This window comes from Sciurus carolinensis, chromosome 5 (assembly GCF_902686445.1).
Source record: "Sciurus carolinensis chromosome 5, mSciCar1.2, whole genome shotgun sequence".
NCBI classification, from domain to species: Eukaryota; Metazoa; Chordata; class Mammalia; order Rodentia; family Sciuridae; genus Sciurus; species Sciurus carolinensis.
Genome location: NC_062217.1, coordinates 95291046 through 95314792, shown reverse-complemented (window position 1 = coordinate 95314792; position 23747 = coordinate 95291046). Strand labels below are relative to the sequence as shown.

At 38.5% G+C, this 23747-nt stretch overlaps 1 protein-coding gene across 6 annotated transcripts in view; it reads right to left on the bottom strand.

Annotated features, from left to right (window-relative positions):
- The window catches only part of Sgms1 (sphingomyelin synthase 1), a 318450-nt gene that overhangs the window by 5708 nt on the left and 288995 nt on the right, over positions 1 to 23747 (bottom strand). For all 6 annotated transcript variants that reach the window (XM_047552418.1, XM_047552417.1, XM_047552419.1 and 3 more), the window contains one exon: positions 14239 to 14356. In XM_047552418.1, the coding sequence (XP_047408374.1) occupies positions 14239 to 14356 (118 nt within the window). The remainder of the gene's footprint in view (positions 1 to 14238; positions 14357 to 23747) is intronic.

The window sequence follows — 23747 nt, the reverse complement described above, 5'->3', positions numbered from 1 at the left end:
TTGGTCCTAAAAATGAAGTATTTGGCTTTGGAACTTTGCTTGATGTTTTATAGCATATTTCAACAGATGTTTACCAAATTTTAAATAATTTTATCAGAGAAAAATCGGTGGACTTATTTACCAAAACTGGTGTTTTGGAAAAAGAAAATTTTAGAGATGCATTTTTGCCATGCTTGGCCTGGAGGACAACTATTGTACTAACTTAGCAGAAGCAGTTAGAGGCTGGGATAGTCAATGCATCAAACAAGGGACTCTGCAGAATGTGCCTTCAATCTTCTGAAAGTATGTGGGTAGCATTAGATGCTTTTATTTTTAATAGGAGTGAAAAAAGTTTGTAAATTAATCTGCTTGTGTATGATGCAAGGCTGGGCTGGATACTAGAGTAATTAAATGGATTGAACAACCCACTTGCTGCAACTTAGATTTGCTCTGTCAAATAAGATGTGGAATTGTCTGTATTTTAAGATTGGCAGCACCTGTTTAAATTCTTGTTGGCGATTTAATCACCATGGTCTTTTTTCAACAATTAACTGATAATATTCCAGTTTTGGGAGACACATTTCATTACAATTTTCTTTTACAAAAAGTCATCGACATTTCTAGTTAAGGATGGCAGGCTGCACAGAACACATGAAGGATAAGTTTCCCAATTCAGAGATCCCTGAAGGCTCTGCACAATAGAAGAAAGACCTGCATCACAAGATAGCATCATGGAACTTCAAAAACAGGGATGAATAAGAGATGTTAAAGTCTCCAGAGATTAAAAACAAGCTTTATATGAAGGATCATTAGAATCAGACTTTTATAAAGTAACAACGGAAAACAGAAGGTTTTTGAAAAAATGCCTTCAAATTCTTATGGAAAGCGATTTCCAACTTAGAATTCTATACTGATCCATATTATAAATAAGCATTAAACCAAAGGATAAACTAAAACCTTTTTCATATACATAAGATTCTAAAATATTTCCCACCTATATATGCTTTTCTAGGAATTACAGAGGATATGCTTCACAAAGTGAGTAAACACAGAGGAAAGGAAGAAACAGGTCTTGCCAGCTTACCAGCAGAGGGAGAAAAGAACCATGTAGTAGCTCACACATTTGGGCTAGGAAGGGACTGACCCAGGTGCTCGAGAGAGGATTTCAAAGAGAGGAGACTAAAAGAACACTCAGATGTTTTTGACCACATGGAGGAGAGTTAACTTCAAGGTGAGTTAAGTACAAAGAAAATCATGAAAGCAAAAAGGCAATTACAAACTCTAGAGTGAAAAAGAATTGTGCACATGGCTTAGCTGTGAATAGCATTTTCAGAACTAATATAATAGAGGCTCTGAATATTGAGCTAAATAGAGAACTGAGAACTACAGAGGGAAGGCAGGACAAGAAGCTGGAAGGTGTGACATGGGGATGGGCAGGGATGAAGGAAGTGAGGAAAAGGCACAGGACAGGAAACCTGGCCTTCCACAGCAGGAAGTCAGTAGAAGGGAAAGTCTGCACCCAAAAGTTACAGAGAAATGTTCCCACAATACTTACAGACCCAGGAGTAAACATATTAAAAAATATGTAAAAAGAGTTGAAGATATGGTGGCAAATACCATAAAACTCAAACCAAAGAGCTAAAATGAAGGAGAAAAGGGGGCCAGAATGGGGTCAAGGCCAGGACCACTGTGTCTCGGAACAAATTTGACAGAACTTAAAAGTTTTTTAAATTGTATAACTACACAAACATGGTAAGGGTTTTCTAAAATTTCAAATTAAAAGTCTGGTTTAGTTCTGTAAGAACAATGGATAATATGCAGAAGAAAGTTCTGGCAAAAAAACTTGGATATCTCATTTTAGAATATTTCAAATTATCATTCCTAACTCCCGCTGGCTGTGTTGCAAAAACTATAAATCACATTCCTAAGGTGGCATCTCCTCATAATTTGCTCTCTCATTTTAGCAAGTAAATCTTTGTAGAAGACTCTGTGTTGGGGAGAGGAAGAGAAGTTATGAGGTAAACACAGCATTGAGGAAAACAGAATAAAAAAAATCAATGCTGTACTTCTTACAGGTGTCCTTAAAACCCCTATGCTTTCTTTTAAAAATATTTTCCCATATTTGCCAAACATGGAAAGCCTCTTCAAGTCTAGTGGGAAAAGGGAAAAGAGGACGGATGTTTACAATGATCTCAAATACTTAATTATGTTTAAAGAAGCAAAGTACAAGACAACTTGCAAAACTGTAGCAGAGACAAGTTAAGATTTTTTATCATGTACACACAACACTTAGAAATCAAGTAAAATGAGGCCAACTGAGGAAACGGAATTTATTCAAGGACAAAGGATGTGACCAGATAGAGGCACAAACTGTCAAACAAATAGAAATAAAAATTAATCTGTTGGAAGCTTACATCTTCCTGGGTTGAGTTAGCACAGTTTTAATCCAAGGAATGTGCCAGTGGTGGGGAGGAGCTGAGAGAGCTGTGGCCCACCACACGGCCAAGCTGGCAAGAGCAGGCCAAATAACCCAGGTTACAATCATGACTCTCCCAATGAAGCTAGGTGGCCGAACCACCCTGAGCCTTAATGGCCTCATCTAGTTTATGAAAATTGGCAAAAATCCTCTGTAAAGATCATCATCGTTTACCAGCAATATCTATGGCCATAACCTCTGAGCCCATTTGCTTCTGGGAGTCTACCTCAGAGAAATGACCCCAAATATGAAGAAAAGCTTATGGACAGTATCCCATTGTAACAATATTTATAAAAGCAGCAAACTGGAAACAATCTGTGAGGACTATCAAATAGCTCCCTTGCTATCCAAGGTCTGGTTCAGGGACAGTACTGGTCACAATGGGGAGTCTGGCTTTATTAGACCAGGCCCAGGACTGGACATACTGACCCAAAAGCTGAGGTGGTGCAGATGCCCACGAAAGTACAAGAAGCACTAAACCAGACTACAACTCTTTAATAAATCATTAAAAAATAAGTTTCCAATAACTGTGTACGATAGTAATGGTGTAAGCGGTTTCCTATTTAAGAGGGAAAAACAAAACAAAATGGTAAAATTCTTTGTTTTCAAATAACTATGCCTAGACAAAATCTAAATTCTAAATATTATTACATTCTAAATATTCACATTCTAAATTACATTCTAAATATTCACAGGGTCACAAGAAAATGGGGAAGGCTTCTCCTAGTCTATGTCTCTAAGTGGCCTTCCTTCCTCTCCCTGGGCCAGAGAGAAAGGGATCCTCTTGAAGTTCTGCCTGCAGCAAGTACAGTTCTAGGATTTGTGCTGCCCTTAAGTTAAGCAAGATAGTAAATGGAGAAACAAACACGAAACAGGAAACCTGGGGTTGGATCCCCCATTCTTTGCATTTTGGTTTCCTTCCCCAACCTGCCAGCTAACATTTACTTTTGAGTCTTCAGGTAGCTGCTACAAACATTCCACAGTGCTTTTTGGCTGCATCCAGTGGAAAGAGAGGCTGAAATACGCTTATTATTCAACTGTAACTGGAATTTGAGCCTCCTCTATCAGTGGGCTCCTAAATGTCCACTGTTGAAAGCAGAGATTATCTGGAGGACACTCACATAAAAACCTGCAACGGACACTACAAAATTTTATCATAAAAGTTTCATATCTGTGAAATATGGTCTCCCAGGGTCATAGAACATCAGTTTTCAGTAAAAATAAATTCAAATTCTAATGAATGACCAAGAAATGAAGTGAAGTGGGCAAACCACTTAATACCAAAACACAGAAACTGAGAGGAGGAGGAGGAGGAGGAGGAGGAGGGAAGGGCCTCTGAAGGAGGCAAGCCATCAAGTACACTGAAACCCAGCAAGCCTTGCTTATTAAAAAATGAGTCTCCCAGGTATTGTTTCCAGTTGATGAAAAAATGGATGACAGTCTGTTCTCATTCAGTCTGCAGGTGGCCTAGGGCACTGGCTTTTCCTGATTCATCTGAAGAGCAGAAGCAGTCACGGCACTTCAGTGCCCTAACTGGAATGAAGGGGAGAGTCTGCACTAAAACCCATCAAGTGATGCTGCTGCACAAATCATCAACTTCAACCTAACTGATGAAGAGCTGAAAGTGAGGGCTAAGAAGCAGAAATTCTATTTAAAATAATCTTTGACCTTTACTAGTGCTTCATCTTAGAGCAGCCCAGAAAAGTCAGCAGAGAAAACCTATCTCAGTCAGGCACTCAGAGGTGGTGCTGAGACTGGAATCCAAGTCCTTTGACTCCTTACACGCAAGTCGCATACCTTACAACTATATTTCAGTCAACAACAGACTGCATGGATGACAGAGATCCTATAAGACTACAGTGGAAGGGAAGAGTTTCTATTGCCTGGTGACATAGCAGCCATCATAATGTCAGGATGCAGCACGTTACTTCTTACAGTTTGTGGTGATGTTTTTGTAAACCTGTCTACCAGCTGTGTAACAGCACAGTATATGCAACCATGTACACTGCATAACACTTGATAATGATAATCACAACTGTTATCACTTTATGTATTTACTATACTTTTGTTATTTTAGAGTGCAGTCCTATTTTTACTTAAAAAAATTAGTTTTAGTAAAAACTGACTCAGTAGGTCCTTCAGGAGGTGATGTAACTGTTATCACAGAAGATGACAGTTCCTTGCATGTTACTGACCTTGAAGACCTTCCAGCGGGACAAGATGTAATAGTGGGAGACAGTGGTAATGAGCCTGACTCTGTGTAGCCAAGGTTATGGCATGTTTTTGTCTTAGTTTTTAACAAAAAAGTTCAAAAAGTTAACTAAATAAAAATTTAAAATAAAAAATGGCTTACAGAATAAGAACAGGAAGAAAGAAAATATTTTTGTACAACTGTATCGTGTTTGTGTTTTAAGCTAAGTGTTATTACAAAGAATTCCAAAAGGTAAAAAAATTAAAAAGTTTATAAAGTAAAGAAGTTACAGTAAGCTAAGATTAATTTATTATTGAGGAAGAAAAAAGGTTTTTAGAAACCTAGTGCAGCCTAAGCACAGTGTCCATAGGCCACAGCAGTGCATAGTGATGTCCCAGGCCTTCATGTCCACTTACCACTCTCTCACTCAGAGCAACGTGAGGCCCTGCAAGATCCATTTATGGTAAGTGCCCTACACAGGTGTGCCATTTTTTCTTTTATACCATACATTTATACCTTTTTATTTTACATGTGCAAATACTGATAATTGTGTTATAGTTGCCTACATTATTTGGCAATAACAAAATCTAGGAGCAATAATAGGCTACACCATATAGTCCAGGTGTGTAGTAGGCTACCCTATCTAGGACTGTGTAACACGTCATGATGTTTGCACAATGATGAAACTCCATAACCACTGGTATTTCAGAACATATCCCTGTCATTAAATGACTACACTATCTCAAAATTTTATGTTACCTTGTGTACTTCCAATCCCTCACAAACTTAGACACACCAGGAAATGGATACACAGAGAGTGACTTTTACTTAAGCAACCTAGATACCTTACAGAAATATACTATTCATGCCACAGTGCAATGGTCATGAACTGCCAAGCACTCCTCAAAGTACTCATTCACCCAATCACTCACTCAGAGAATCAACCTGCCAGGGGGAATTATTTTGTATTTTACCTGAAGGACAATCTTCCCCCAAAACAAAAAATGCACTATTATCCATGAAACATACACAAAAAGTTGCTTCCTAGATACCCAGACCAAAGTTCAGGCAAGAAATCAAAGAGCAGGGCCAGAAAGAGGATGGGTAAATTCTTGTCAATACATATCCAGAGCAGCCTGCAATGGAAATCAGGCAACACTCATGGCAGTCTCCCTCAGCACCAACTCCCAAAGGACTATGACCTGAAACACCCAAATACGCCCTTTCCAAAATTTCAGCTGGCATAAAGCCTTCCTAACCAGTGACAGTTACTTAAGAATCAATGAAAGTCATGGAAGTGCCCTTCAGCCTGATCTTGAAGCCCTTACTGGGAAAACAATGTGCTTGAAATTATGATGAATATTTTAGATTTTACAGCAGCAGGGTGAGGCTCAAAGCTGACCCCCATTTCTCCTGCCTTGTTTTACTGTTATCAAGTTGCACAGTTAAAAAGAAAAGATATAGTAGGGTGTTTTTACAAAATAAAAGTTTTATTTGTAGACAGATTCCAAACTTCTACCAGAGTTTTCCTATTAATTATTTCACGGACTCCTCCCTGTCAGATGTTAGTGCAGATGTTATGATGTTCATCTTACAGAAGTAAATGGATATAGGCTTATGATCAGCATGTGAGGACACAGTGGTCTTACCTCTGAATCAAACAATCTCATTTTTAGGTCCCTGGAAAGAGCTTGCTAGTGCTACAACCACCTTGAGAAACAACAAGGACAATGTCCAAGGCTGAACAGTGTCTCTCAGTTTACTTTCTTGTTGCTGCTGTTCTAGTAAAATTGAATCATTTACCTTTGTTTGCCTTCTTAAACAAAGTGTTCTCTCTCAATTTGATTTTAACTTTCCTTGCTTTATATTGTGCTATATTGGTCTCAACATTCACTTTTATAGGAACACTAACAAGCATGAATCCAACTTCAAACTCCAGTGTTAGATTAACTACATAGATGACTATGGACAAAACATTTTCCTCATTCTGGTCTCAGTTTTCTCATCTGAAAAATGTAAGAACACCACATTCTCATCCTTAAGTCCTACCTGCCAAAGTGAGATTAATATTTGTTTGCAAAAATAACTGTTGAAATATTAAAATATAGACTGAAGGCAGCATGACTATTACCAAATTAGGTCAATCGTTCAGGGGGTTCTTATGTGAGAACCCAATGCCTGACAGCCAGCAAGTCAAACTGGGATGAGTCTCCTTAAACATGCAGCCCTGCAGGATGCCTCTCAGTTATCAGCTCTTGAACACTCAAGAGACTTTCCTGAATTCTTCTTCCCTATGGTAACTGTTCCACTCCTGGAAAGATGTGGTTTTATCCACAAATGTTATGCCTACCACAACTGTCAGGCAGTAGCAATTTCACTGTGCATTCTTTCAGCTCATGTAGACAACTTTTTAGAAAACTTCTGCCTCCACTCAGCTATGAAGGATTTGGCTTGCTGCACTTTTCCATTATCAAATGTACTCATCAATTTCTATATCAGGCAGGCATTTGGGGAGGGCAAGCATCTCTAAGTAATCATGAGCAATAAAACACTAATACTTCACCAGTCTCTCTTTCCCTTATCAAAAATTCTTAATATTTTTTCATGGCCTCTAATAAGGAAACTTAAAAGGCTTCATAAAATCTTAAGTAAAAATAAGCTATGAATTTCTATTACCCATATTCTTACTTGCTATAGGGACGGTTCTCTAGAAATATATGTTCAGGAAATAAGCAACCTGCTTTTTTATCAAAGGAAATCATATCAACCATCTGCCTGCCTTGCAGTCTAGGAGAGTGGTATCTTTTCTTCGGTTAAAAAAACCATCATGTAAAAATGCATATATTACATGATAAATATAAGGAGCAGGACTGATAAATACATAGATAGCATAATTAGAGTTATGAGAGAAAATATGCATATGGAAAAATAAAGGACTAATGTACTGAAACATTAATAAATAATAGGGCTATGGGTGATTTTTAAAAGTTTCCTCTTTTTGCATTGTTTCAATGTATCTATAATGAAAGTACAATTTATTTTGGATAATGTAATTTTTAAAAGAGACAGATATATGATTTGGTGCACTGCTATCTTAAAAAAGAACAGTAGCACAGAGAGAAAAGGGAAAGTATAGAACATTTGGGGGAATGGGACAGTTATTGAAAATTACTAGCAAGAAACTGGGAAAAAAAATGAGAAGGAAAAGGAATATTATACTGACAATAAGAATCTGGGAGATAAGCAGAATATTAGGTAAAATCAAGCACCGTGTTTAAGTTCCACACAATTCAACAGGAAATCAAAGTAATTTTGGTAATGGAACTAACCATATTCTGAAGTCCTGATTATGATCAGCAGGAAACTTATCAGATTATCAGTTTGTCAGCATTGGAGGGTACTAGGAATACTCTGCTATCTGAGAAAGTAAGAAACACCTAAAAGAAGGTACTGGGGAATGAAACCAACCAAATTATGTTGTTCTATTGTGAGCACGTATGAATAAGTAACAACGAACTCTGCTATTATGTATAAGTATAATGTATTAATAAAAAAAAAAATTCCAAAGAGCAGAGTCAACTACTTTGTGAGACTAATCTGGTTCCAGAAAAGGGACTGCTAGGCTGGTGATGACTCCTTTGTGGCTCGAGTAGCGGCTCAGCAGCAAATTGAAAGAGAAGCTCTGACCTTTCTCATCCATGCACTGAGGCAAGCTGACAGCAGCAGAGAAGAAAATGAAGGTCTTTCTGCTGTTTCATTTGTATTTTATTGCTCCAGTTCGCAATCAGGCTCAGATGCCACCCAAACATGACCCTTGTCCAAAAGTGGGCTGTGTGCTGGGGACCTAAACTAAAAAGCATGTCTTTCAAGTTTGAGAGAATCATTTCACTGAAAATTCCAGGCCACATTAATGCATCGGTCAGCTAAGTGCCTTTGCTGTAATCTTTCTTTTCAAAGGTTTTCAAATCTAAGGCCACCACAGAAAATCCTAAGACAGAACTAATGCACATCTTACCTTAATGCTTAGGTACTATTAGATTAACCCATCCAATAACTAAAATGAGATATGAAAGCAGTGTCAATTATTTCTTCTCTTCTGTTAGTATTAGGCTGTCTGTGTATCTGGGGACCAGGGTACAGGCTTTTTCTTTTACATTTGCTAAACTCCAGTACACGCCTGTAATCCCAGCAGCTTGGGAGGCTGAGGCAGGAGGATCGCAATGTTCAAAGTCAGCCTTAGCAATTTAGAGGAGTTCTAAGCAACTTAGTGAGACTCTGTCTCAAAATAAAAAAATTTTTAAAAACGGCCTGGGGATGTGGTTAAGTGCCCCTGGATTTAATCTCTGGTGTTTCCAAAAAAAAAAAAGAGTTTGCTAAACCAGTATAAAAACTTACCTACAGGAAGCTTAGAAAATCAAAGAATTCTCAAATGTTTCTGTCTTTTAAAAACAATGAATCATGAACAGTAATAACAAGATGGAGAAAATCGTGATGAAGTTAACATGGGGTCAAGGTATCAAGTGCTCGGCAGCCTCCAGCGTAAGCCTGCCCTGGGACGTGGGACAAGTGCTTCCCACACACCCACAGTCCAGGAACTGAACACACCTATTTCCCTTTCCACCTTTCCCTGTGGTTTGCCATTGTTGCAGCAGCATCCAACAAGAGGCCTGCTCTTCATCCTAAACTCCTTGTATCACACAAGGATTATTTCTCAAACTGTTATGTTTCTTGAAGTGAGGAATACACTGCAATCAGAGATTAATTTCCTTACAACTGTGGTACACTTGTTGGGACATTTTTCTTACGAGCTATGAGTTTGAGCACTGGTGCTAAGAAAGCACACTGAGTATCTAACATGGGGACTGCTGTGAGGGGGGAGCCATGCTCAAATTTACATGACTAACTTAAAAAACTTTACACCAAAAATACAAAGAACCCAATCAATAAATGGGCTAAGGAACTGGGCAGACACTTTGCAAAAGAAGATATACAGATGATCAAAAAATATAAGAAAAAGTGCTCATCATCCCTAATACTTAGAGAAATGCAAATTAAAATCATCCTAAGATTTCATCTAACTCTAATTACAATGCCTATTATCAAGAACATAAGCAATAGTAAGTGTTGGCATGGATGTGGGGAAAAAGGCACTCATACATTGCTGGTGGAGTTGCAAATTGGTGCAACCACTCTGGAAAGCAGTATGGAGATTCCTCAAAACTAGGAATGGATCCACCATTTGACCCAGCTATCCCACTCCTCGGTTTATACCCAAAGGACTTAAAATCAGCCTACCACAGTGATGCAGTCACATCAATGTTCATAGCAGCTCAATTCATAATTGCTACATTGTGGAACCAACAGAGATACCCTTCAATTGATGAATGGATAAAGAAACTGTGGTATATATACACAATGAAATATTACTCAGCCATAAAGAAGAATAAAGTTATGGCACTTGCTGGTAAATGGATGAAGTTGGAAAATATCATGCTAAGTGAAATAAGCCAAGCCCAAAAAACCAAAGGTCGAATGTTTCTCTGTTAAGTGGATGATGATATATAATGGTGGGGGGGTGGTGGCGGGAAGAGAAGAATAAATGCTGGATAGTATAGAGGAAAATGGGAGAGGGTGGGGTACAAAAAGATAGAAGAATGAAACAGTATTATCCTATGTATATGTATGATTACATGAAGGGTGTGAATCTACATTGTGTACAACCATAGGAATGAAAAGTTGTACCCATTTGTGTACAAAAAAAATGCAATCTGTAAAAAGAAAACATTTAATTAAAAAATTTACATAACTATAGTAAACAGAAAGTCATACAGTGAAGCTCCCTCCTTAAAAATCAGGAACTATAAGTGTATCTACCAATGGATCAGCCTAAAATGGTGTCTCAAACTGTGGAATATCCAATTCCTGAAGTACTGTATTTTCTACATCCTGTCTGTGAGCCTTTTCATCCATATTCACAGTTTTAACCACCATCCAGAACAGAATAAATCATGAAAATTTGTTTTCTAGGCCTGATTTTCATCTTAACTTCTCTACACGGTAAACGTCACAGACATCCCCACTTAGCTATCTCTCAAGTACCTCACACTCCATGTTTCATCTGAAGTCATTAACTGCCTTTTCCTCCCTCTCCTATAATCATCCCAGCAGCAAAAATCCAGTCTTTGAAATCTTTCCCTTTTATCTTCATTTCCTACAATGAATCTATAACCAAATTATATCCATCTTAAATACTGCTCAAATCTGTCTCTTCTTTTCATCCTTAGGGCAAGTAGATTAACTTGAGGATTTTTATAACATTTTAAAAATGTATTACATAGTACAAGTCTCAACCAGGTGAATTTTAAGGTTCTTTTCCACATGGACTCTATTTATCTTGCTCAGCCCCTTGTATTCTACGCCTGAAATACAGTGGATACTTGAAGAAGGTGTAACATCACTTTTCACTGAATGAATGAGTCTAGGGTTGAACCATGATAATACCAAGTCCTCTTCTTACTTCTGTATAGCACCTTACAGTAACAGAGCCCCTATATACTATCTCCTCTCACACCTACAACTTCTTAAGACAGATGCCAATAACATCATTAGGTCTGCTTTGCCAATAAAGGAACTGAGACTCCTAGAAGTTAAAAGACCTGCCAAATGCATCTACCACTCAGTTAGTAAACAGTTGTGCAAAACCACCTTGACTCTGACTTCTGTGTTCCTCCACTGCTGGGTGAACTCGTGCTACAAGGGTGACAGAACACTACTCTGCGCAGAGAGAGGCTGAGGATGATTTGGCAACAATGATGACGTTCTGACATCAAGAAGAACACTGGGCTCAAGTGACTTCCTGTAAGGTTCCTTTCAATTCCAAATCCTTTAGGCTTGGTATCACTCTAAAGTAGGCAGAGCTGGTCTCCAAGGTCTTCCTAGTACCACCGCCTCTCCCTTATGACACTGATCCCCAGAGCAGCAACCTGGCCTTTCAGAGACCACTGAATTTCTTAAGCTCGATCTGCCATCCAAGGGGCAGCATCAAGCCTTCAGGAACTTCTGTAACCCTTCTGTCTAGTTTCAGAAATCTTTCTGTTCTACCTGTGAAGTGTTCTGGCCTGTGTTAAAACTGAATATATTTAAGTCTCCCAAGTCAACTTTCTATTCAGAGGAAATATGGAGTTTGAGAACGAGTTTCCTGACACCAGAAAAACAGAGAGACTAACATAGAATGTGAATGTGGGCTGTTCTACACGACCAATGATGTGATCTCAACAAGTCACTGGCAGGAGAAAAAAGAGAAAGAACTGCTGAGAGACAGAGCAAGCAAAGGTAAAGAAAGACTCTGGATTCCAACGTAAGCAGACCAACTAGGAAGAAAAGAAGGCCTTTAAGGCAATCAGGAAATTCCACGAACTGGTAACTGCCAATACCAAATAATTATTGTTAATTTTGTTGAATACCAGCAGCATTGTGGCTATGCAGTAAATCATCCACAGGTTTTAAATGCATACTAAAATAGGCAGAGATGAACTGACACTGTCTGGGTTTGCTTTAAAATGCTTCAAAAAGAAAGAAAAGGAAAAAATAGATGAACTAAATGCAGTACATCTTTGATCATTAATGAATCTAGGTGCTGGGTTTATGGGATTTCCTTACACTAGTCTCTCTACTTTAGACACAACTGAAAATTTTCAAAATAGAAAATTGTATTCTGGATCCTTTTTGTAAGAGTCTTAGAAGTCTCCAAAGAAGTAGTAATTAGATTTAATGGTTTTAACTACTAATTTTTTGCTAAGGGATATGCCAATATTTCACCCTTTTCTGTTTATTTTTGAATTCCAGTTTCCAGAAGACTGTCACAGAATCATGGCCCAGTGTGGGTTTCTGGCAACATGATAAATGAGTGACACACTTGAATTTGGCTTTTGTGCAACAGTTCCTGCTGTTATCTCTGTATTTACCAGGAAAACCCACAAGCTATTGTTAGCCACAGGAATTGTGGTTAGAGAGGCTGAGGACTCAAGTGAACTCTGAGGGGTCACACAACTCCATAGTGTGGGTTTGCTGGCAACTGGGTGGAACTGCAGAGGTCCTGAAGACACAGGCTAGATTCAGAGAGGGGAGAGACATCACAGCCCCTCAGAGTTGGACTCATCTTCTACGTGGACTTACTCAGAATCCACACCAACCTTCCCCTCTGCAGCAAACTGTTTTAATGCACAGACTATCTTCAGGAGCTGAACTAAACTTAGGTCAGTGTCCTAAATTGTCAGTTTATACTGAGAACCTGTTGCATATCAAGTCAGTCCCCAGTAAAAGTTCCTATCCTCTCACTGATAACAAGATACTTCCTGTACCCTGCCTGGGTGCTTCAAGTCACTGTTTTCAGAGAGGATAGAAAAGGTGCAAGCTGGCTTCTTGGGAAGGCCAAGGAAAGAGCACAAGGGGGAGCCCAGGGAGGAATGCTGCTAAGAGAAGGGAGCAGTGGCAACATTCATCTCCAGGACAGTGTCTCCAGAGTTCAGGAAGTACTGTGCAGCAAAAAAGTGTAAAAAGGCAAGAAAGAAACAGTGAGTTACCTCTGCAGGCACATATGTAAATCTAGAAATGAAGGGAGATCACAGAGCACTAACAAACTAAAACACTCCAAACTTCATACAATAAAGATGCCACATTAAAAATTCAGAGTGATTTTTCTAGCACCCTTTCAAGACAAGGTCTCTTTTGGAAGGAACAGAAATAGAAAAGGACTGAAAGCATTTGGCTGTTTCCCCAGACCAATGCAAATGCAAAGAAATGCAATGCAAAGAAATGACCTCAAATGTAGTAGAGTATTTCTGAGTTTCTTCCACTAAAATCAAGAGAGAAATTAGATTTTTCTTTTTCTTACTGCATTAAAGAGCTTTAATGTAGGTAAATATTTTTTAAAAATTAAATTTTTTCCTATCATAAGGTTCCAATGATCTCCCTACTTAAAAATTCTTCCAAGACCAAGCTGAGTAAAGAGTGTTAAATGTGCACCTAACAGAAAGACAGAGATGATAAGAGAGGAGAAAAATTCTTAAAAACTTCCATGCTACCAGAGAGGTAGTAGATATAAGGTCATATGTACTTCCAGAGAAGTGACCTAATGCGAATTAGAAGAGGGCTTCTAGGGGATAGGAATATTTCTCTTGCTTGCTCTGCAGCCGGGATTAATAGAAAGAAGCAGAAAAGGATTTCATTTGGAACTGAGCTTTCTGTTTAAGAGAGGGAGGAAGCATACAAAAGCCTCTGGATCTGTGTCAAGGGAGTGAATGATATTTTAAAAGTCTGGCAGGAAACCAAAGAGCTACACCCACACGCAAAGCTCAACTGCTTCCAACACACTACCTAGACCACAAACTTCCCCAGCTGGGAGGCACTGGCAGGTCTGGAAATTCTGAGAAGGGTGTGGCTGCCTGGCCCTATTGCTTAGTGACATTCCCAGATGAGGGTGGAGGGACTTGACTGCATTCTGAAGAAATGCTCACTTTTAGCCTTAGTCAAAGGGGCCCCTAGCAAGACCAGAAACAAACAAAAAGGGAAATTACAGTGAGGAATAGTTTACCTTCGGAGAACAGTTGAAATGCATACCGGGTACTGGGAGTGTAGTTACATACATTGTAATACACCGATACAGGTACAGCGTGCCAACTATGCAGAAAAATCTTCTGCTAATAATAGACCTAGAAAAAGGGAAAAACAGGGCAGATTCTCAGTCAAATTCTGCAGGTTCATTTAAAGTTTTTAATGACCCAACAAAACAAACCCAAAAAAGTACTGAAGTGCTTGATACCAGAATATTGCAACTTGAGGTTTGGAGAGTAATGTGTTGTTTTTTTTTAAAAAAAACAAAAACCAAAAGCATTTAACTGGGGCAAAGGGTGTATGTAGCTCAGTGCTTGCCCAGTATGCAGGAGGTCCTGGGTTCCATATGGGTGGGCAGGCGCGCGCGCGCGCGCGCACACACACACACACACACACACACACACACACAACTGTCCAAAAGAGTTCAAACTGCACTATGCTGCTACTAATTAGGATTCATAAGGCTTTAAACCTGAGTTGTCATTCAAATGATGGATGAGTTGAGTACATTTAGTTAAACGCATAGTATCTTCTCTGTCAAAAAAGGGAAAATGCCCCCAAAATCAGAATGACATTAGAATGAGAATTTAAAATTTTTGTGACATTCAATGAGTTAAAAGACATTAAACAATTACACTTGTACATATCAGAAACCAATCCTCTTAGGCATCACAGTGTCAAGTAAAAGGACCCATCTGTAAGACAGTATCCAACCCTTATTCCACTTCCCAATCACGATGGGGCTTCAGAATAGACTGTTTACTTCTTTGAGTCTCAATTTTCTCATCAGTAAAATAGGAATAATAGCCTTAAAAATAAGGCATGGAAAATTCCTACTGTAGAATAGGCATAAATAGTAGCTATCAAATAGATAGCCATGTTCATGAATAAAACTCTAAGCAAGAATTAGAGTTTTTATCGGTGGCTCTAATGAAATGATTTGATGTACACATGTGAACAGGCGTATTGAATGTGATGACTTCTCCTAATATCAAATTCTACCTAAGTTTGTGCGACTTAACCTCAGCAGAAGAATCCTGTGTCTCCTCAGACAAGAATAGTCCTGCTCTACCTTCCTCCCATTCTACCACAGATCAGAACCTCACCCTCTCAAATCTCCTCTTCCTCAACCCCAGGGATTCAAGTTTTCCTTGCCCTGGAGCAACCTGAGTTGAATAAACACGGAACATTTACAAACAGCGGGTAGGCTTTCCTCTTAGAATATTGAACATTTAGTCACTCAATAATTGTGTGGTGTAGCTGTTCTTATGCTGGATGGCATGCCTACCAAAGTGTGGTAGCTACGGAAGAATTTGTCTCATTCATACTTTTTGTTTTAACAAGAGGAATGAAATGATAAAGTTATCTGTATGGTTAAAAATTAATTTAAAAAATAGAGGCAACTACAGTAGCATTTTATTGTACATACAGTCTCTTGTAAGTCAGTAAGGTTTTATCAATATAATCTGGATGTTTTGTCTCCTCATCTACATTTTACAAACTGGGTCAGAAACACCTGCCATAGAAGATGTCTTTGATTATTTCTCTTAGTGAAGCTATGTACATCAGCTCTGAAGACGAACTTATTCAGTATAAAGTTGTCTTGGAAAGGCAAGTGCCTCTAATTTCAAGTATAATGAAAAACAGAAACATAACTGAATAATGAGACAAAACTAAATAAAAATGACTTTGTATAAATGTTGTTAAGACTACCACAGAAGAAAAACCAAAGTGAATTGTGCAGTGTGAACTCTAACAGCTAAATTTCTTAAAAAGAAATGCTCTCTCAAATAGAAATTATTTGCAATTTAAACTGACCCATGTGAGAAACACCTAAGAGAAAACTATCAAGACTAGATCTGTTCGAAGTCTTTAGAGGATGAAAAACAAAATTACTGCTTTTGGTAAACAACACTATCTTAAAATTATTTTGTCCAATTATTTCACAGCACACAAAAGATAACCACACTCACCCCCAATAGCTATTTCCATATTTCAAAATTGAGTCAAATGAGTACCCTGAAGTGATTTCAGTTATCTTGAGAATGAGGTGTATGAAAAAATGATAACACTAGAAAAGGCAACTCCATTTTCTAAAAAAATTAGGTAAAAACATCGCATATTTAGTTGCATTTACTATTTGCTTGAAGTTAAAAAATGGAATGAAGTTTTTCATGTGAATTTATCAATGTTAATAATAAGATGACAAGTTCAAGTGGTTGTTAAGAATTTTCTGATCTTTGGTATTTAATCTTTTTGAAATTAAGCTTGGAATGTCTTCCATGTGTAAAGTTAAACAAGGATCTCCTACCACCAAAGTTAAAAAGCAGAGCACAAAAGTGTTTCAAAGAACAATCTACACTTCTGGGCATTTACTTCCTTAATCAAAGAATTTCACACATTTGGAATTCTTAAGTTACTTAAAGGTTTAAATGTTCGAGATGTGCTTAAAAACAAAAAGAGCCACAAAAGAAACACTGAGGAGATATTAATAGATTAATCAAATGTCAATATGAAAAACGCATGGTATCATCCTCAAAATCCCCTGGTGCTCTTCCCAGATGGAGTATACCTCTCCTGCCATGTATCCTATGTGCTCATACTCAGCAATGACTATCATCTCAAAAAGCTATATTTGGTCATGGTTATCTATTTTTTCCCAAATGTTTAAGCATAAGATTCACTATTATTTTTTCTGAGAAAAGAAAAACACACCTGTTAAATTTGATTATAAGGAAATATGAATGAAAGTGTTCATACTCTATAGATCATTTTTAAGACTTGCGAGAATAGTGGGTTATATAGAATACAGGTGACCTTATTATTAAACTTGTTTTTTAAAGTGCTGGCGAATGAGCTCAGGGCCTGCTAGGCAAGTGCTATACTCCTGAGCTACACCCACTAGCTCCTTATTTTGCTTTTTAATACCTTTATCTAGAAATGAAAAACATGCTCAGAAGTAGATTACATATTGCCAAATCTAGGCTAAAAACAGCATGACTATGTTTTTGGCATTTGCTAGAACAGTCTAAAACTTTAAAAAATGGTGAATGAAATAATTTTTTTTTGTTTGATTCATCCTGTTATTTTTTCCCTCCCCCTGCACCCCTCCCATCCCTCTTTTCCCTCTATACAGTCCTTCCTTCCTCCACTCTTACCACCCTCCTTATCCCTAACACTAACCCTAACGCTAATACCTCCCACCCCCCATTATATGTCCTCATCTGCTTATCAGTGAGATCATTCGTCCTTTAGTTTTTTGAGATTGGCTTATCTCACTTAGCATGATATTTTCCAATTTCATCCATTTGCCTGCAAATGCCATAATTTTATCATTCTTCATTGCGGAGTAATATTCCATTGTATAATATGCCACAGTTTCTTTATCCATTCATCAACTGAAGGGCATCTAGGTTGGTTCCACAATCTGGCAGCAATGAACACTGATGTGGCTGTATCACTGTAGTATGCTGATTTTAAGTCCTTTGGGTATAGGCCAAGGAGTGGGATAGCTGGGTCAAATGGTGGTTCCATTCCAAGCTTTCTGAGGAATCTCCACACTGCTTTCCAGATTGGCTGCACTAATTTGCAACCCCACCAGCAATGTATGAGTGTACCTTTTTCCCCACATCCTCGCCAACACTATTGTTGCTTGTGTTCTTGATAATCGCCATTCTAATTGGGGTGAGATGGAATCTTAGGGTAGTTTTGATTTGCATTTCTCTTATTACTAGAGATGTTGAACATTTTTTCATATATCTGTTGATTGCTTGTACATCTTCTTCTGTGAAGTGTCTGTTCATTTCCTTAGGCCATTTGTTGATTGGATTATTTGTATTCTTGGTGTAGAGTTTTTTGAGTTCTTTATATATTCTGGAAATTAGTGCTCTATCTGAAGTACGAGTGGCAAAGATATTCTCCCACTCTGTAGGCTCTCTCTTCACATTGAAATAAATTAATATACTATAAAGTACAGTTAAAATATCAGAAAGTTCTTTTATTTCCCACAATGTCTCTTTCAACTAATACATAATAGGAAGATATATACAACTCTGGGCATGTAAGGAGAGATTTGATTATTTGCTAATAATATGACCCCCGAAGAAATCCTCAATTGAAAATAAAATTTGACAGTGTCATAACTGACTTTAAATAAAATTATTTCATTTTCCCAAACTCTTATATTAAGAAAAAAAAAACGTTTAAAGAAACTATAGGCAATGAGTATTCTGGTACCCATTCCTGGTACTATTTCGTAAACTTTCCATTTATTTCTAATCCATTTCTCTGAGTAGACATTATTTCTAGTTCTTTATGAAGCTATGGGCTTTTAGAAACAGACCTTGGTACAATAATGTAGCTAAGACACAAATAAACAAGGGAGAAAACATGAAACCCGAACACAGAGTCAGGCAGACACTCGTCTCCAGGGCAGTCATCAAGGTCAGTGTGTAACTGAGGTCCCTGGTGAGTGACTCCAACATGTGAAACATGACAACACAGCTGACGGTATCTTTAGTTGGAGGCTAGTTCACTTGGTGACCATCTCAATGAAGTTCATTGAAAACTAGCTTCCTCATCAGCAAAAGGAGGAAAAGGACACCACTTTTTATGAGCCAGAGAAGTGGCTCATAAAAATAAATAAAAAGCTATGAAAAGTGACCAAGAATGGTTATCAGAAAACTCATCATCTAATTTCTTCAACATTTTTTTAAGAAGTTGGCTCTAAATAAAACTATTTCATTTTTCTAACTACCACACTACCAAATAAAATTGGTAAAATATCACAGGTGATATGAACAGTAGTAACTTTCACCAAATTGCTCTTTCATGTCAAGCTCTGTGCCATTTAGTTCCTACAACACCCAGCAATGTGTGGCTATGACCTTAATTTTACAGAAGGGGAAACTAAAGCTCAGAGTCTAAAGTGAAATGTAGATATAGTAGGTAACACAGTAACATTTAGACAAAATTGTTTCACATTGGGTAACAAATCCAGATGTTGAGTACCAACAGGTTAACATTCTATCACATTTCAGTTAGGTTTCAAAAGTTACTTAACTCAAAATTTTTAATAAGTTAGTGGTATGTCATACTTAATGCTACCCAGAACTCTACAAATGTTTTGGTCATAATTTAATAACTATATTAGTTATTAAAGCACTGAAAAAATCCTAATAGTGTCACACAGATATGCAAAATTCCAGATGCCCACTTTTCATTACAGTTTACAGACTGTGGCCAGTTAGATGTGCTTATTACCACACCCCATGTGTTTAATCTGTCACTCTGATGTCATCCAGTTTCTAACCCTCTAAATTACCTGAACTCCCATACTGCCGTCTTTCCATCTATTATGCTGAATGCCATCCTCACCTCCAGCTATGGTCTGAATATCCATAGGCCCCACAAATTCCTATACTGAAATCTGATCACCAGTGATTAGATAACAAAGGCAGAGCCTGGGAATGGGATTAGTGCCCTTGTAAAGGAAACCACAGAGAGCTAGCTAGTCCCCTCCCACCAAGCAAGGAAACAGTGGGAAGGAGTCGTCAATAGCCAGGAATGGGACTCTGACCACACACTTCTTAAGAAGCCTATACCTTGACCTTGGATTCCTAGTCTCCAGAAGTGTGAGAAATAAAGTGAAGTCGTATTAGTCACCCAGACTACAGTATTTTGTTACAGCAGCCTGAACACACACCTCCCAAAAATCTATTCTTCATAAAGCATCCAGAATCATCTTTTTAAAAATAGTCTACAGAGTATGTCTTCTAAAGCCCTCCAAAGGTTATCAATTATACCTTGAATAATCTCCAAATTCTTCTATAAGACCATAAGGCCCTAGATCTGCCTGGTTTCTCTCCACCTCTGCCTCCCTCTGCTCTCCCCATCATTCTGCAGCCTTCGGCTACAGCCCTCGGTGCTGTCTGAGCACACCTTGCAAGTCCCCTTTGCCTTGGGGAGGATCTCCATGCCAGTCATTCTCTGGCTGGACTCCATCTTTTGCCTTCTTCCTGGAACATGTCCCATCACTCCACCTGGTATAGACATTAGTCCAGAGATGAATGCCTACTCTATTACTCTAATGCAGTCCCCTGCTCCCCTCTTATTCTTCTATTTGAATTTCTTCACAGTTTGACAACCTTTCTCCACCCCCAAATCCCCACATTCTGAAATCTGAGCCAATTCCCAAGAGACAGTAAAATCTGTTTTCTTCCCTTTAATTCTTTGCTACTACCCCTCGTTTCCCTGGTGAAATGACGGCTGCTCTCCAACTCCCATGTTTTAACTCTCAAACTCCCCCCACAGCACCCTTCAATTCCCTTCCAGGACTCTGAGCCACCTTTTCTGCCTTATCTTTCAGACAGGAATCCTACTGCCTGGGCAAGAAGAGTCACTCTAGTGCTCCTTACACCCCAACCCAGCTTGTCATGTTTGCCTACCAATCTCTTTCCCTGGCCTTTCCCATCAGTCTGTCTGCTAAACTACTATCCATTCACTTCAAGCATGCCAGAGTCACCATCTGGATAGAGCCACACCACCCTACCAACCACTTCAGAACTTCATTTCTATTTTATGGTACAGTTGCCCCATGGCACCTGCGGGATTGGTTCAGGATTCCTCTGGGATACCAGAACCCACAGATGCTCAAGTCCCTTATGTAATGAACACACATCCTCTCATACATTTTAAAGCATCTTGATAACTTATACTTACTACCCAATGCAATGTAAATGCTACATAAGTCATTGTTCTACCACATAGTTTAGGTAATAAGGGCATGAAAAAACAGGTCTACGCACGTTCAGTACAGACTAATTATTTTCCCCACAGTATTTGTGATCCGAGGTTGGTTAAACTCATGAATTTGGAGGGCTAGCTGTATTTTTAATAATAATACTGCTGTCAGTTCTTCTGACAGAAACAATGTCTCATCCCCTATTAGAGGCAGCCCTCAGGGAGACCTGGGCCTTACTCATCTTTTATTCCTAGTGAGCCTGTGAAACCAGCAGGACAATACCCTTCTGTGCTCTGGAGTTTTACTTCTGACTCCCTCTGAAAGTCTTGACCTATTTTTTTCCATAAATGTTTGTCCTACAAAGTCTTCCAGTGGTCTGTCAAATTCATCTCCCTTGATGCTCATTATCCCTTCACCCTACATCCTTGATTTCATTTAAGACATTTGTTAAGCTGGCTCCCCTCATTCAACTTTGCCCGTCAACCCTGGAGACTGGGGACTGTGTGTTCTCCCATCTTCCTCCCTCTCATTGCTTGCATCCTGAATGCCTGTGCAGGCACTCCACCTATCACAGCTTGGGCACTCCGCATGGCTCCAGAGGGAGAAGCATAAAAACCCAGAAATTTGAATTCAGTACTTTGGCAGAGGAAAGACTAGTAAAACAAATGAAAGGGCAAAGTTAAATGTTGGTCAACAAACACAAACCAAAATAAATGCTCTCCTGAGAGATTTAGAACTCATTTAATATTTCTTGGGTACTTACAGGGCAATGGCCACTTATGAATAAGGAAAACGAGACACACCCAAGCTCTCAGCCCAGAAATATGCCTGTACAAACACAATACTCTTGCCTTTAAAAAACCCAACTCAAAGCAATTTTACAGCTTTGATATTATCTTAATCATTTTCCTATTTAGCATGTATTATTATCCCATTTTACAGAAGAGGAAATTAAAGTATTAAAGTACTAACCTGGCCACAGTCAGTCAATGAAAGAGTAACCACAAAACCTAGATCTCTAGACTTTCAATCTGCTGCTCAAAAAAGGAGGTTAGCAGCTAAGAATTTTTGTTCCTACTCACTCTGTACAATACCTGCAACATAATTCAAGAGCTGACTAAGCTCAGGAAGTGATCTATACTGATGTAGATAATCTGCAAGGAACAGATCATATTATAAAAGTGTCCCTGCTCTACCTGCCTTTACAAAAATACTATTTCCAGAGTCACATATAGATTGTAACAGAATGTAAAGAAAAATATTATAAGATGAAATAAAGATCAAGATGATCTACTTGAGACAGTTGAGAAGAAGGATCCTCCAGAATATCCTATATAAAACCATATGAAATGAAAAAGGCACATTACTTTGTTGGCATTTTAGATTATCAACAAAAATATCTATGTACATGTATGTATGCAAATGTATATATGATATATAAAATGTAAATACATAGATTCATATGTAAATGATGCCAAGTAAATGTATACTTAGATTTTTCTTCATTTCTTTCTTTGATCAAACTTACTCACCTTAAATTGCTACCCTAGGGACTTGTCCAGCCACAGCTAGTAGAACGGAACAATTTATGTGTATTCTTGGTCTGGAGCAATGAGTAACATGCTCTTATAACAGAAATTTCTAAAAATATAATAACCACAAACGTCATCAGCAGTGGCTAACATTTAATGAATTTGAGGTCCAGTGACTAGCATATGCAACATGCGATGAATGCTACCAGCTATCCCTATTTTTATTCATTCATATGATGGATATACCTGTACTAGGTTGTGTTCTAGGCACTGGGAATCCAGCAGTGAACAGAATGGAAAAGCCTGCCTTACAGTGCTTATGTTCTAGTGGGGATGGGCAGACGATAAGCATGTAAGTAAGTAAAATACGGAACATGTTAGATATGAGCTAAAAGGTAAAAATTAAGTGACGGGGTCACTGGGAGAAGGTAGGTAACAATTTGGGATTAAGTTGGTCAGAGAAGGTCTTCCTTTGTAGGGGTTAACCATGCAGACATGTGTGGGCAAAGATTCTAGACGTAAGAGTTTGCTGATCAGTAAGAGGTGAGGGAGTAAAGAGCAAGAGGAGACAGTAGGGAAGAAACCACTGGGTCTGGTGGGACCCATTGGGTTACCATGAGGACAATAGCTCTAAAACTACATGAGGTGAGAGAAGAGTCACATGTGCTAACTTAGTGTTACAGTAACATACTCATTTGGTCAAGTTGCAAAGTGACTTAAGGGAAACAGACCAGTAAAAGGTTCCCGTGATTGACAGGGTCAGAGATGGTGGTTAGACCTATGGCAGCAACAGAATTGGTGAGATAGGCCAGATGTGGGGGAAGAGATTATTCAGAAAAGAAAAGAAGACAAATCAGGACACTTGAACTGAGAACCAGGAAGAACAGTGAGGCTATTGACTAAGAAGGGGACAGAACAGGGCAGGCTTGGGATCCATTAGGATGCCAAGTACTTTGTGAAATGCTCTTTATATACTTTATATTCAATCCTCATAAAAGGGCTGAGACAGAAACCATTACTGTCATTCTCAGGTTACAGACGAGGAAACAATGCTACTATAGCAGGTAAGTAGCCTGACCAAAGTCACCCCAAAGTCACCCAGCAGGTAGGTGACAGGATCTAAATCAAGGATAAGCCTTCAGTAACCACCCCTGGCATGGTACTAACAGTGGGGTGTGAGATAGATGTAGTGATTTCTAAATCAGATCATCACCA